This window comes from Sceloporus occidentalis, unplaced genomic scaffold (genome assembly GCF_023333645.1).
Source record: "Sceloporus occidentalis isolate IW3139 unplaced genomic scaffold, rSceOcc1.0.p SCAF_7, whole genome shotgun sequence".
Classification (NCBI taxonomy): Eukaryota; Metazoa; Chordata; class Lepidosauria; order Squamata; family Phrynosomatidae; genus Sceloporus; species Sceloporus occidentalis.
Window position 1 is genome coordinate 60,651,522 of NW_028316987.1, and position 15,607 is coordinate 60,667,128.

The 15,607-nt window shown below is 44.0% G+C and overlaps 1 protein-coding gene across 1 annotated transcript; it reads left to right on the forward strand.

Moving 5' to 3' along the window:
- Positions 1-14,514: 14,514 nt before the first annotated feature.
- TWIST1 (twist family bHLH transcription factor 1) lies at positions 14,515-15,313 on the forward strand. Its single transcript, XM_089531363.1, has one exon. The coding sequence runs from the start codon at positions 14,654-14,656 to the stop codon at positions 15,311-15,313; it is 660 nt and encodes a 219-aa protein (XP_089387489.1). The 5' UTR covers positions 14,515-14,653.
- Positions 15,314-15,607: the final 294 nt, after the last annotated feature.

The window sequence follows — 15,607 nt, forward strand, 5'->3', positions numbered from 1 at the left end:
AATGGATGTGAATAGTCAAGATAATGTTTTATCTGTTTTTAAAAGAAGATGATGAACATCTTCTACATGCCGTAGAATGCTTATTACCTTAGTTCTCAAAATAACCCCATTGCCTATATTCATTATTGTCCCTTCTCATAGGAGATAATGTTATCAGTGGTTGCTGGTCAAAATGGTTATATAGTATCTCTATGAATGGAGTCTTCTAATCTACCACTCCTTGAGGAAGACATCAGGGACCTTGTGTCTTGTTGGGTTCTCATGGGCATCTCATGGTCATTTGGTTTGTCACTGTGGTACTAGAATGCTAGACTAAATAGGCCTTTGATCCGATCAGCTTATTTCTTTTTACCACCTTTGAGGCTATAATTTTAATTATTACTCTCTAAATTTTGATTTTCTAAAATATTTATAATTTTTAAATTGTTTTTAAAATTGAGTCTGATTATCTAAATTGTAAACTAGTGTATTATATTATTACTGTATAATATTTGCTATTATGAACTATAGTATTATAGCTGCCTTGGACCCCATTTTAAAGGCAGGATATAAGTGCAATAAATATATATACAAAACCAATAAATAAGTATACATACACATACACATGTGTACATCCTGGATTGCAACAACTGAATTGTATCACCAGCATCATATCATTTCCCCACCACCACCTTTTCCCCATCTTAAAATAATTAATCTGACAATACATTTAAGAGCAATTGAAAGCATGCCCACTTAAAAATACACAAGAAGTACAGACAACATTATGCATGAATAGTCAATCTTCAAAGGCTTGCTGAAACAAAAACAAAAAAGGCTCTAGCTACATAGGGAAATATAGCAAGGAAACCACTGGTCTAACCTTTCTAGGAAAGTAGTTCCAGAGCCTGGGATCAGCCACTGAGAAGATTCTCTCCCAGGTTTCCACCAGATGGACCTTTGAAGATGGTGAGACAGATAGATGGGCATTCCCAGAAGACCTCAAAACACAAGCAGGTTTATATGTGGAGATAGAGTCTGTTGGGCTGGATCTAAGCCATATCCATACAGAACCTATATTATAGATAAGTTATAATGAGCTACAGAAGAAGACTCCTTTAGCGATTACTGATAACATTTAAATCTAGTGAGAAATTATATGGCATCCATTAATTTAGAATAGGTTTGAAAAAGCAAAATATTAGACAGTTAAAACACATCCTGTTAAATTCTGTTCTCAGTGATCAAAAGCACAGTGTTTACTTCTAAGTAAATGGATATAAAACATCTTAATTCTGGCAATACTGAATAACCCCTTTTGATTTTTGTAAATTACTTCTGAGTAAACGCTCATAGGACTGAGTTACACGTGTTGGCATATCTCTCAGGGATGCTTTAGCATTTCCAGAAATAATAGTCCTTTCTTTTTAAATGAGTGCTAGGCTATTTGTAAGTTTTTATGATCCTGAACTGATTTTCTTGGCATGAAATGAATCCATTTGGAAATCCCAAAAGAATTTCAGGTCAGTCTAACAATCCATTCATTCCAAAAGCTAATAACAAACATGAAGAGACACAGTTTTGCCATCCAGTATTGTCCCAGTTCTGCTCCCATAGATATGATGCTGTACCTCTACAGAGAGTCTCTCCTTTTTTGAAGGGCTTTCTTCCAAGTCTTAGCCAACCCTGGTCCTAGTCTTGTAAGTGAAGGGAATGAGGAGAAATTCAACCCAGGTCAAGCTGACCAAAGTCAAACTTGCCTCTGGTCACACAGACAGCTGGTTATTGCCTCTTTTTAAATTTCATAGACCACTGAGCTCCTTTCCCCCCTAAAACTCATCTTAATTTCTTAAAAGCATTTGATGTCTTGGATATTTAAATAGCTTTCCTTCATTTTATGGCTTCGTTGACAAAAAAAATCAGATAGTGATCTAAGGAAGGGTCAGTTGTGAGGGGATTCTATGCTATGCAGGACTCTCTCTGGACAAGGTCCAGACTCATAAATAGACTGGAAGCCCAAGGCGGTCTAAGAGTTTGCCAGAATGACTCCAGTCCTTCTCTTTACTATAAAAAGGGGTCCTTTGTAAAATCAATAGTAATCACTAAAACCTGTCCTTCAAATTGAGGCAGTCATTTCAGGAAGCAAATATTAGGAGGCAGAAGCAAGGTGCAGGATGACTGAGCTGTGTGCCCTATGGCCAGCTAACCTGGAGTCTTCAGGTGTAGCAGAAGATGCTGTCCCATCATTAGTGCTGAAGAAGGATTCAGTGCCCTGTCTAGTTGGCTTTTGTAGTTGGAATGGGAGATGGAATCTCCCATTCTTTGCCTCAGGTAGCAAAATGTCTTGGTTCAGCATAGCAGTTCAGGGGTGCAGTTTCCATTTCAGTAAAATGGAGCACTATATATGAGTCCACAAGCATATCAGATCACCCTGTATATTGCACTGAAATGATTGTGGCACACTGACGTTTGATCTGAAGATGAAGCACACACTGGATCTGATCACATCCTCATCAGAGATGAAAGCGCTGATTGTTTGGATTATGTAGCACACCCCACTTTCTATCCATAAATCGGAGAAATCATAGTTCCTGACTTAGCATTTTGAATTATCAACACTAAGTAAAAAAGCAATGATGTACTCATTGAACTTGTTGATTTCCATTTACTGCTTCTGACTGGAATTTGATTTCAGTGAGGCTTTCTTGTCTGCCATGCTGTGCCTGGTGTATAAAACAAAATAAAAGACTAGTCAAAACTATGAATTCCAGGCTCTTGATTCAGAATACCCATGTTCAACCCATATTTGCATGCTCTTTGTTTTAAATGTAGATTTTATGGGAACACAGTTGTCAGTCATATATTTTTCTCTTTCCAGAAGTCTGAATTAAAAATGCCTCTTTTGAATTTTATCAAAATTAACATTGTCTTTTCTTGAATGCTCACTTCTATCATAGTCTTCTATTAATAGCTTACAAGTAGCTTTCCTTCCTTCCTTCCTTCCTTCCTTCCTTCCTTCCTTCCTTCCTCCCTCCCTTCCTTCCTTCTGCTGTCATTATCATCCTACTGGCAACATAAAAAAATGCTAAAATAATATTTAGTCTGCATAAAATAATCATACATTGGAAATTATTCACATTGAATGTACACAGAGGTAAGTCCCATTTACCTCACTGGAGTTTACTTTTTTTATGTAAGCATTTTAGGATTGCAGATTTAATGTTCAAATTCTGATTTTCTGAAAAGGAACTCAGGTATTTGGAGTTCATTTGAACTTAATGCCAAAGAAGGTGATTAAGAATGCAGCCCTCATAAATTTGAACATATTAAAAGAAGGCTAATCCATTTCATATGATTTCCTCTCAGTATCTCTTTGTTTGGACTTGAAAAGAGAAACATGTATCTTAAAAGTAATTTTTTTAAAAAGCCATACTGTTCTATCAGATGAATTAATATGAATTAATGAATTAATATTGAATTTCTTAAAGTTAAGACTAGGAGATGACATAGCCAGATCTCTAAACTGTAGTATTGCAAATGTATATATTTGTTAGAGTCACCTTTCCTGCAAAACTACCTATTTGGCATACATGACCCTCTCCACACTTTACAATGACCTTGTGAGGTAGGTCAGGCTGAGAGAGAATGGCTGGACCAAGCTCACTCAGTGAGTTTTCATGGCTCACTAAGGACTAGTACCTGGCTCTTTCAAGTTCCAAGTTGAAGTCTACTTCATGCTGGATCTTTAACTGATCTACAATGTAATTCTTAGTGTGCTTGTTCCAAAATAAGTTCCACTATACTTAATGAAGTTTATGTCCAGATAGGATTGCAGCCTTGGTCCTGTACTTACTTTATTCTTGGTCTGTGCTAAACCCACATAGTTCAATGTTAGATCTATTGGTTTCACCACAGTTTACTTCCAAGGGATGGTCAGGGTTCAAAGTATACCATCATTTCCATATTTCCAATGAGGGAGTAGCTCGATGTGTTTCTCAAAGATACCTCTCAACCACTACCACCATCCCCCACACACACACAGACAACAAGTCAGTTCTAGAACTCAGCTGAGATGGAAAAGCCAATTGTTGATGTGTCAGGAAGACATCTATAGTTCAAACTATAGCAGACAAACATTTTCTGGCGTGCCACAGGTTGTCCTTCACTGTTAAAAATGCACATTCTAAAATATCTCACTTCATAATATTTGCTTATGGTGATACTAGGTTGTATTTGCTAATGCTGCAATACTGAACATATTAATGTTGGGGGGTGGGGTTCTAGATGGTAGACTACAGCTCCTACAATCCTTTAGTTGCTGGGCCTTTGGGGAGTTGAAGTCCAAAACTTCTGGAGAGCCAAAGGTTCCCCATCCTTCTTCACAGTGGAGCTTACGTCTGCATATGCATGCATTAGTAGATTGTGAAACATTTGTAGAGCATGCAACATTAAAGTAAGGGACTGTACACTGTAAGAATCCTTCAGAAGATGTTGGATCCCATCCTATCAACTCCAGCCACTACTGAATGCTGCCTGGAGCTGATGGGAATCAGAATCCAACAACATTTGGATGTCTACAGTTTCCCCCTTCATGGTATAACAGAAGGAGTAGATAGGAACCAACAGTGGAGAAGGTTGATACCTTCTTGGCCTCTTTGTGACCTTAAGGGGACACCTTTCTGCCCCCCTCCCTTTTTTTTAGGAAAGGGGTGATGAACTAGACATTTTTATTACATTAATTGGCTATATTTTTAATCTGTCCTATGAGTGGATGGGCATCTGGATTGCTCCAACAGGACTCCTCTAATGCACTGTGTTCTTTTCACTTATATTCCACCTATCCTCCACTGAACTCAGGTCACTATGCAATGCACTTTTTCCATCTTATCTTCACAACAACCTGTGTGGTTGGCCAGCCTGACAAATACTGTCTCAAAGGTCACTGAGTCATGAAGCTCACTGGGGATTAGAAACTTGATTTCTCAAATCCTAGTCCAATGACCTCACCACTACACCCTTGTTCTTTTGGCAACTTGATTCTTATATTCTACAGTACTTATATATTTACTGGAAGTAAGCCCCTTTGTGTTTGTAGTGGATACAGCCTGATTCTGAGAAACTATGCAAGCAGAGAGTTTGGAAACCATTACTTTTTTACTACAGTAATAGCCATGATGGCTGGGGGATTCTGGGTGTTCTAGTTTTTAAAAGGCCTACCTGTAAAATAGCCTCAAACTGTGTCTCGAGTGACTCTTGCTGATAAGGTGAATGGCAATGTTTTAAGAGGAAAGCCCTCTTCAAATTCAGGGTTCAGTTTAATAAGACGAAATGGTCAGTGAGATTTTAATGTCTCCTTACAAACCAATTTAAGGAAAAAAGAAGAAGGGGGAAATACTGTAACTTCAGGTGCTGTGACTGTGAAAACAACCTGCGTGCGGTCCATGGAAAGGGATATTTTTCTCTCTCCAAACTGTCCAGAAAAGCTAAACCACCATATCTCTCCTCTTGGACTTATGCAAGAAGTTTGAAGAAGAAAATGGCTGGAAAAAAAGTGTTGTTTTTCAAAGGGGAAAAAGTGCAGGCCTCGTTTTAAGGTTTTAACTACAGCTTCGCTTCCAGGATGCTGGCAATTGTTTTCAATTGTGGGGCGGGGGTTGTTAAGGTTCCAATATGAGATTGTTATATTTTTTTCATTGGCAACACTTGAAGGGGTTCGGTTTATTCCTTTCTCCCCCCCCCCCCACACACACACACACAACTGACTTGTGGCTTTCTTTTCTTTTTCAAGCTCCATCTCATGTATTGGGTTGAGTATTTAGATAGGAGTAGGTAAAGTTTCAGATAATGCGATCGACTTGGCTGTTATTTATTTAAAGAAAAGAAAAAAGAAAAATGGAAAGAAAACTTAAAAGCTCTGGTGCTGTGAAGCAAAGAGGACATTTGGATTCAAAATGCCAGAGGAAAATTGTGTTAGCGGAAAATTAAAAACTTGGCAAACTCCTGCAACCACCTACTTAGGGGGAGCAGAGATCCCCCCCCCCTTCTCTCCATGTGAGTTGTAGTGCCAACCCTTTTTTGGGGGGAAAGTGCCCATAAAACTCAACTAAAGTTTTATGAAAGGATCAGTTTTATGAAAGGTAAGAAGGAGAAGAGAATTTAGCTCAGAGGGCTTCTTTCTCCACACGATCCTTTTAGGGGAGAAATGGTTTAGTAGTCGTAATGGAACCACAGAGCCTCAGAACTGGAAGGGTCCACAAAGGTCATCTAGACTAGTCCAACAACGCCCTGCCATGCAGGAATACCTACATCAGTCCTTGAAAGACAGCCATCCAATTTCTCTTTAAAGACCTCAAAGGAAGGAGAAGAGCCCATTCTATTCCAGTCTGTAATCTTCCATACAGTAAAGTTTTTCATCATCTTTAGGTGGAATCTCTTTTCTTGTAATTTGATCCCATTACTTGGGGGGGGGGGGAGTGACTCAGTGGCAGAACATATGGTTTGCTCCTAAAGGTCACTAAGTCCATTCCCGAGCTTTTTCCAAGCAAGGCTGACTCCCTCTGAAATCCCCAGGAGCTGCTGTTTGTGTGCCTGCACTAAAAGAAACCCATGAGGACCCTTTTGGTGTCACAGTCAGACTGCAACTCCCATCATCCCTGCCCATTGGGATATGGAGGGGGAATGATAGGAACAGGAGACCAACAAAGTGCTGTTGTTTGTTTGTTAGAAATATTTATCACCTCTCCGACTGATAGCCCCCAGCCCACAATATTCAACAGACAGAGGGAGGGGGGTTAAAAAACAAAGCAGTTTTTTTTATTTTTAAAAAAAGGAAAGGGAAAGGGAGGAGAAGGAAAGGGAAAGGAGAAGGGAAAGGAATGGAGAAGGAGAAGAGAAAGGAACGGAGAATGAGAAGGAAAAGAAAAGAAAAGGGGAAAGGGAAAGGAGAAGGGGAGAAAGGAAGAGGAGGAAAGAGAAAGAAAGAAAGAAAGAAAGAAAGAAAGAGGAGTAAAAATTGTTCAGGATGCCAATCCTGGTTGTTGTTGTTATTATTATTATTATTATTATTATTATTAACCTTTATTTATAAAGCGCTGTAAATTTATACAGCACTGTACATACAATCTTTTTAATTGGACGGTTCCCTGCCCAGCTGAATGCCACATAAAGTGCCCTCAGAAACTCTAAAGGGAAGGAACCAGTTCTGAATACCCTTGGAAGGAAGCGCCACAAACTAGGTGCTATCATCGAAAAAGCCCTGTCTAACCAGAGATATTGAGAAGATCGTCTCAGTCCTGAATGGGCCAGTTATCTATCGTCCAAAACACACTGCAGAAATAATCCTGTTTGAGACCGCTTTAACTGTCCTGGCTCAATGCTAGGGAATGCTGGGAGCTGTGGTTTGGTGAGACGTCAGGGAGCTGAACCAGGGCAGTTAAAGCGGTCTCAAACGGGATTATTTCTGGACACCAAGTAGTTTTTGTCATGTTTCTTTCAGTGTCCTCAAGCGGAGTCCAGTAAAGGATTTGCCTCAAGGAACGAACCAGCTTCCCATAAACTAAACCCCAGGCTCACCTGTGCCTTTCCTGAAGGGTTTCTCTAAGGTCTGAAACCCACTGGTACGTAGCATCTGGCTGCCAAGTCATCGTTCCGCAGCCCTTTAAACCAGGGCCTAAATACATAGCACCAGATCCCGACTGGTCTTGGAAGCTAAAGAGGGTCAGCCCTGGTTAGTACTTGGATGTGTGTTTCAGAAGACGAAACAGACAAAAGCAGTTCTGATTCTTTTCTGGCCTGGAAAAAAAATACTGAGTATTAAACTCAGAGGGTCGCCATAAGTCGACACCCATTAGACTGGCGTGGGAATGGAACTACACGTGTAAAGAGAATACATATATACTCCAAAGGGACTGAGCAGAATCGCGACCTCCATCCTAAGAATGAAGCTGGGGCAGAGAGCCTTCCGTAAATAGGGATTTTGGCTCTCCATCCCACTCCATTCTGTCTGCCCTCCAGTTAATGGATTTGTCGTCGTCATCATCATCATCATCATTATTTGTACCCCACTTTTATTGAATGCAGGGCACTTTTCACATATACACAGGTTATCTCCCCAGTTGTCTTTGGTTTTTCAATTGGCATTGCCCTGTGCCAGCCTCATGAGTCCCAGCTGGCCATCTAGAAAGATACTTCGCATGCTCCCACCCAATCTCTTTTTTGTTTTCTTTTCTTCTGGTCCTGTCACTGCTCTCAGAGTTGAGACGCTGCTGCAGAGGAGCTTTGAAATAAGGGGGGGGGGGGGCTCGCATTGCACAGCTTATAGTACGCTACCATTTCACTTTCGCTGCTGTGGTTCCTTCCTATGGGATGCTGTGGTTCCTATGGGATGCTGGGAGGGGGGTTTAGACTTCTCGGGCAGAGAGCTCTACTACAGCCTTGCGGTGGCGATGATGATTGTGCCTTCAAGTTGTTTCAGGCGTATGGTGACTGGGATTCCTGGGGTCTTTTTTCTCTTTCCTTTCCCTTTCTCTTGCTTCTCTTTGATCCTTACCTTTCGAAAAAAGAAGAGAAGAGGAACCAGTCCCTCTGGGTAGCATTTGCCTCTTTTGGGCACTTTTAGTGCTTATCTGCTGAATTGTCATCTCAGGGCCTACCTACCCTAAAGGCACCAGATCCCACCTGATCTTGGAAGCTAAGCAGGGCCAACCCTGCTTAGATCGTGGATGGGAGACCCACAAGGAATACCACTGCTGAAGGCTATGCTTCAGATGAAGCACCTCTGAGTATTCCTTGCCTAAGAAAACTAAGAAATTAGTGGTCTTCATAAGTGCTTTCCTCCATGAGTCCTTTCAAAATGGTGAAGGGTCTGGAAACTATGCCTTATGAGGAGCAACCTCGAGAGCTGTGTCTGTTTAGCCTGGAGAAGAGAAGTTTAAGAGGTGAGATAACAGCCCTATTTAAATATTTAAAGGGATGTCATATAGAGGATGGAGCAAGCTTGTTTTCTGCTGCTCCAGAGAATAGGACCCAGAGCAATGGATTCAAACTACAGGAGAAGAGAGTCCATCTCAACATTAGGAAGACCTCCCTGACAGTAAGAGCTGTTAGACAGTGGAACACACTCCCTTGGAGAGTGGAGGAGTCTCCCTCCTTGGAGGTCTTTAAACAGAGACTGGATGGCCATCTGTCGGGAATGCTTTGACTGTGGGTTCCTGCATAGCAGGGAGTTGGAGTAGATGGCCCTTGGGGTTTCTTCCAACTTTATGATTCCCTGTAGAAAGTCACCATGATCATCAGATCATACATCAGATGCATCACTTCTTGCCCTTTTATACTACACAGTGATAGGCTATGATTTCACTTTAACTGCCATGGCAGCATCCTATGGAATACAGGATTTACATTTTAGGGAAAGGGTCTTTAGAATTGTCAGCCAGAATTCCGTAGTATTCTGAATTCTACAGTATTTGGGGATTTGTAGTTTGATGCCCCACCAAACTACAGATCCCAGCATTCCACAAGACGTTGACATGCATGCTAAAGTGAAATCATAGTGCTATAAATGTGCAAAGTGAAAGGACCTTTCGTCAGCATTCTTCTATGGGGGAGAAGCATGTTGCCCTAAATGCACCCCCACTGCACAGTTATAGCCACTTGAACAGCCAAGTCGCTATCCTATGGATGCTTTGTAGTTTGGTGGGGTACTTTGGACACTTTTGTTAGGAGAGCATCATGCTGTAGTTCAGGGGAGGTGGGCTAAAGAGGGATAAGTGCCTCGCCAAACTACAAATCCCAGGATTCTATACCATAGGAACATGGCTATTAAGGAGGTAGCAGAATGGATCCACTTTGTCAGAAGTCAGTCTATGGGTCACCCTGAGATCATGCAACCACTAGAGAACGACTCACTCGTTGCCACACAGTCTCATAACTGAGGTTAAAGTTGACACCCACTTTCTTTCTTTTTAAATATGAATACCACTGCCCCCATTCAGTAATGGTTTAGCAATGGCCAAGCCTGGTTTTCCCCCCTCAGGAATGTCTCTCTTGCCATAAGCTGAACCACCTTGCCCAACGTGGGACCTTCTAGGTGTGTTGGACTACAATTCCCATAACCCCACAGTCTGGTTCTGAGGCATAGGAGAGTTGGAGGCTCACAAGTAAGGAGAGCAGCAACCTGAGAAAAGCTATCCTAGGACATCCAAGTCCCTTTGCTCAGTGATGAAGGACCATGGATTATTATGCCTTTTGGTTGGCCCCACAAAGGTATCCCTGTTTGGTGCATCTGGGATGAGACTGTGCTTTTCTATGCAGCCAACGCAGCTACTGCTGGATATGTTTTCTGAAGACCATGGTTCGAATCCCGGCTCAGTCATAGAAACCCATGGGATGACCTTGGGCAAGTCACACTCTCTCAGCCTCAGAGGAAAGCAAAGGTAAATCCGTTCAAAACAAGAAAACTCCCATTTTAGAGTCACCATAGACACAACAACAACAACAACAACAACAACAACAACAGGTCTATGGATTCGCGTGGATTTTTTTGCCTGTAAAGTAGGACAATCCGGATTCCTCCAAAAGGCCTCCCTACGTTGGAAAGAAGCAAGGAAGGCGATGGATGGGTGCCTTACATCTAGCTCTATAGTATATCCCTCACAGTCCATCTCACCGATCGATAATTGAAAAACAGGATCTTTGGCTGGGAATCAGGTTGGATTTTGTTTTGTTTTGCTTTGACGCTGAACTGGCTTCAGAACTTTCTACAGTGGGGACAAACTTTCTCCAGACACCTGAAGAAAAGTATTTGGGTTGTTCCAGCTGATTTGGTCTTCATGCTTTCACAAATAAAAGAGTTTTAAGGAAACATATTAATTTAAACTCTAAAAGGAATAAATATTGGATATTCTCGGTTCCTTTAAAGGATCCTTTTCGAAGAGGCGGTGGACATTTCCCCCGTTTATTGAAAGTTAAGGCACACAATTGGGTATTATATGTATATCTGTCTGCCTGTCTTTCTGTCTATCTACCTATCTAATATCGATATGTATTATATACATACATATGAATATATGTATATAATAGATATCGATGATAGGTAGATAGATAGATAGATAGATAGATAGATAATGTAAATATATATGCTATAATATAATGTATGCATATTATATACATATATACATATGTACCTATGTATATTTAAGTAAAGTTAAGGGACACGATTGGGTATTATATATCTCCATCTATCTATCTATCTATCTATCTATCTATCTATCTATCTATCTATCTATCTGCCTGTCTTTCTGTCTGTCTGTCTGTCTGCCTGTCTGCCTGTCTTTCTATCTACCTATCTAATAGTGATATCTATTATATACATACATGCATATGTATATATGTATATAGATAGATAGAGATATATAATACCCAATTGTGTCCCTTAACTTTACTTAAATATACGTATACATAGTACAGTATATATGTATACATATATAGATATATAGATATAGAAAACATGCAGGGGTAGCTGTGTTGCCCATTGAACAAATCCAAACAAAAACCCATCCTTGATACCTTTCTTGACCAACCGAAATGCACAATATACTTGTTGCAAGCTTTCGCAGCTCCATGGGCTCCTTCATCAGGCAAGATGTTACAAACCAAACAGGAGATATAATAGATATAGATATTGATACTGACTGTGCCGGTGAGAGAGAGAAAAATAGAGAGAGAAAGCAGGCATCAAGGCGGTTAGGAAGAAACCATCTCTTCTCCAGTCGTGATCTGAATAATGTGTGTATTTTCTTCTTAACACAGGGATTTCCTACTCCCCTTTTCATTTCGATCGTCTTTTCCAACGACTGCTTTTATTTTGTGGACAAGAAGGTAAACCCAGTGAGGATGGATCTGCTGGAAGCCGAAATGAAGGTTAAAGAGAAAGTGGAAGATGAGAATAGATATCCGAAGGTGGATTTGAAATGAAATTAATCGCAAAAGGAGGAGGGCAAGATAGATCGGAGGGAAGGAGCTCTGGGGGCTTTATAATACTCCTGTTATAAAGTTGTCCCTTTTTCCCAAGAGTATGAGTTCCACTGAAAGTTACAAAACTTATTTTCCCAAGGCAAAATAGATAGAGGCCATGCGGAGGAAGAGGAGAAGGAGAAGGAGAAGACACCTTCCCATCTCAATGAGTCCTCCTTGTTTCTTCTCCTTCTTGCTCCCTATCCCTGAGATCTTCTCCTCTGAATTGGGAACTATTCCAATATATGGGGCGTTGTTGGAGGGGGAGCTAGATGTCTCTGCGCTCTTTTAAAATCAGCCCACGAACCTGAACACAAGTAAACCCGCAGCATAAGAAAAGCAGAATCAGAATCAGAAAAAGGAGGAGTGAAGACAGGAGGAAGCAACATTAGCAACCTAAGATATGTAGAGGACACCATAATATTAGCAAGAAGACATTCAGGAATTGGAACAGTTAATAAGGAAGGTCAAAGAGGAAAGTGCAAAAGCAGGTCTGATGCCAAACAGAAGGAAAACAAAAATAATGACCACAGAAGAAAGACACAATAAAAATAATGACCACAGAAGAAAGACACAAGTTAACCTAGACAAGGAGGAAATTGAAATTGTTAAAGGATTCCCATATCTAGGATCAAACAGAAATAATGCTCCACTTTATTTATTTATTTTTAAAAAATTCAAATATCTGGGGAGAGCTTGAAAGTCACTCCCGTTTATCTGCTGAAAGAAAGCACCTCCCATCCCTTCGAAGCCTGTCCCCAGGCCAGTCCCTTGTGAATGTGGGTGTGTTGTGAGTCTTCAAGTTGTTTCAGACCTCTGGCGACCCCTGAGGTTTTCTTGGCCCCAGGAGCTTTTACCATTGCCTTCCCCTGAGGCTGAGAGTATGTGACTTACTCAAGGTCGCACCCAGTGGGATTCCTGGCTGAACTGTGAATCGCACCCTGGTCTTCAGAAATTCACTCAGGAGTAGCTGTGTTGGCCATATAGCAAAGTGAAATAGCACCAAACAGTGGTCCTTTTAGGGGGCCAACCAAAAGGCACAAGTTGGGAGCTTTTGAAGCCCCACTGGCTTCTTCATCAGGCAAGGTGTTCAAAGCCATCCAGGAGGGGAGGAAATAGCTAACACCTTCAATAGGTCTATTGTGCATTTTGGTTGGCCCGATAAAGGGTGGATTTGGGATGTTAGGGGTCTTCAGCCTCCAAAGAGTCCTGCGACCTCACTGAAATGGAGACACACTGGATTGCCAAAGAGGGGTCCCTGTGGAGATGCAAATGGACTTTAAATGGCCTGGACTTTGAAAAGCTCCCTATCTCCGCATGGCCAGAAGGAGGATATCCCCCCAGCATACCATCTTTACATGCAGGCATTTATCATCTCCAATGGTTTACTAATTTTTCCCCTCCTGTTTGGTTTGTAGCCTCTTGCCTGTTGAAGAAGCCCATGGAGCTTCAAAAGCTTGCAACAAGTCTATTGCGCCTTTGCGGTTGGCCAAGAAAGGGATCACGGATGGCTCTCTGTTGGGATTTGTGAACCCGATGGAAAAGCAGGGGCGTCCCTTTCCAAAATGTCTGTTAAAACGGGATCAAAGCGGATTATTTCCGCAGTGTGGAGGCAGCCCGAGACTTCCTGCTGGGCTCTTTTGGAAAAGTTCAACTCTTATGAGGCTTTCTTGGCCAGATTTGTTCCGAGGAGGTTTCGATGTGAGCCCTGGGCTGCCTTCTTGGAAGGAAGTTTGGGAGGAAACGGCGTCGGAGGGAGGGCTCTGCGGCGAGGGCCAGGCAGCCTCTGTCCGAAATGGAAAGCCAGCGAGAGAGGGAGGGAAGGAAGGAGGGAGGGAGGGCCCTGGTTCCTTTCCCCAAAGGAGAGGGACTTTGGGGGGAGGCTCTTTGGCTAACGGTCTGGGAAGGCGGAGGGGGGGGGGGGGTCAGCGGAAACTCTCTCTCTCTCTCTAAGCCCCTCCTCCCCCCTCCTGCAGCCAATGGCCCTCCGGCCCCCAGCCCCCCCCCCCTCCGGCAGCTATAAGAGCCTCCCGAGCTGCAGCTTTCCCCCGACTCCCAGCCAGCTCTAAGGAGCCATCGGGAGGAGAGGGCCGGCGCCAGGAAGCAGAGAGAGAGAGAGAGAGAGAGAGAGGCACCCAGAGGGGCTCTCCCGGCTCTGCCTTCTTTTGGGGGCTTTCGTTCTCCCTTGGCGAGAGGGCTCCCATGGCTCCGGCTCCTCCGCCCAAGTGAGGGCCTCCGCCGCCAGCGCCTTCCCCCCCCCGGCCCCCTCCGCCTTTGGCCAGCCTCGCCTCCTCCGCCTCCTCCTCTTCCTCTTCTTTGGGGAGCCAAGGATCCAACCGGGAGGAGGGGGGCTGGTTGGGTAGGCATCCCCCTTCCTTCCTTCCTTCCTTCCTTCCTTCCTTCCTTCCTTCCTTCCCTCCCTCCCTCCCTCCTTCCTTCCTTCTTTCCTCTTGCCCTTCCTTCTTTCTCTCCTTCCTTCCATCTTTTTCTCTTTCCTTCCTTCTTTCCTTCCTTCCTTCCTGTTCTTTCTCTCTCTTTCCTTCTTCCTTCTTTGCTTCCTTCCTTCCTTCCTTCCCCCCTCCTTTCCCTTCTTGCTTGCCTCCCTCCCTTTCCCTTCCCTGCCTGTCCCTCCCCCAAAGGGCCGCTCGGAGGGCCCCCCGAGATGATGCAGCCGGCGCCTCCGCCGCAGGACGAGTCGAGTTCGCCTCTCTCGCCCGCCGCCGAGGACAGCCTGAGCAACAGCGAGGAGGAGCCCGATCGCCAGCAGCTCCAGCAGCTCCAGGGCAAGCGAGGCGGGCGCAAGCGGAGGTCCAGCCGCAGGAGCCTCGTCGGGGCCGCGGCGGCAGCAGCAGCGGCAGCAGGAAGCAGCGGGGGCAGCGCGGGTCCCGGAGCGGGGATCGCCCCCTCGGAGGAGCCTTGCAGCCCGGCCCAAGGCAAGCGGGGCAAGAAGTGCGGAGGAGGAGGAGGAGGAGGCAGCGGGGGCGGGGGCAGCAGCAGCGGCGGGGGCAGCCCTCAGTCGTACGAGGAGCTCCAGACGCAGCGGGTGATGGCCAACGTGCGCGAGCGGCAGCGGACCCAGTCGCTGAACGAGGCCTTCGCGGCGCTGCGCAAGATCATCCCGACGCTGCCCTCGGACAAGCTGAGCAAGATCCAGACGCTGAAGCTGGCCGCCCGCTACATCGACTTCCTCTACCAGGTGCTGCAGAGCGACGAGCTGGACTCCAAGATGGCCAGCTGCTCCTACGTGGCCCACGAGCGCCTCAGCTACGCCTTCTCCGTCTGGCGCATGGAGGGCGCCTGGTCCATGTCCGCCTCCCACTGAGAAGAAGGAGAAGGAGAAGGAGAAGGAGAAGAAGGTGAGAGAGAGACAGAGAGAGAGAGAGCAGGGAGGGAGGGAAGGGAAGGGAAGAAGGGAAGGGAGAGAGGAAGGAAGGAAAGACAAAAAGAAAGAAGGAAGGAAGGAAGGAAGGAAGGAAGGAAGGAAGGAAGGAAGGAAGGGAGAGATGATGCAAAGAAGGAAGGATGCAAAGAAGGAAGGAAGGACAAACAAAAAGAAGGAAACATGCAAGAAAGAAGGGAGGAACGAACGAACGAAGGGCGAAAGAGAGGAGAGAAG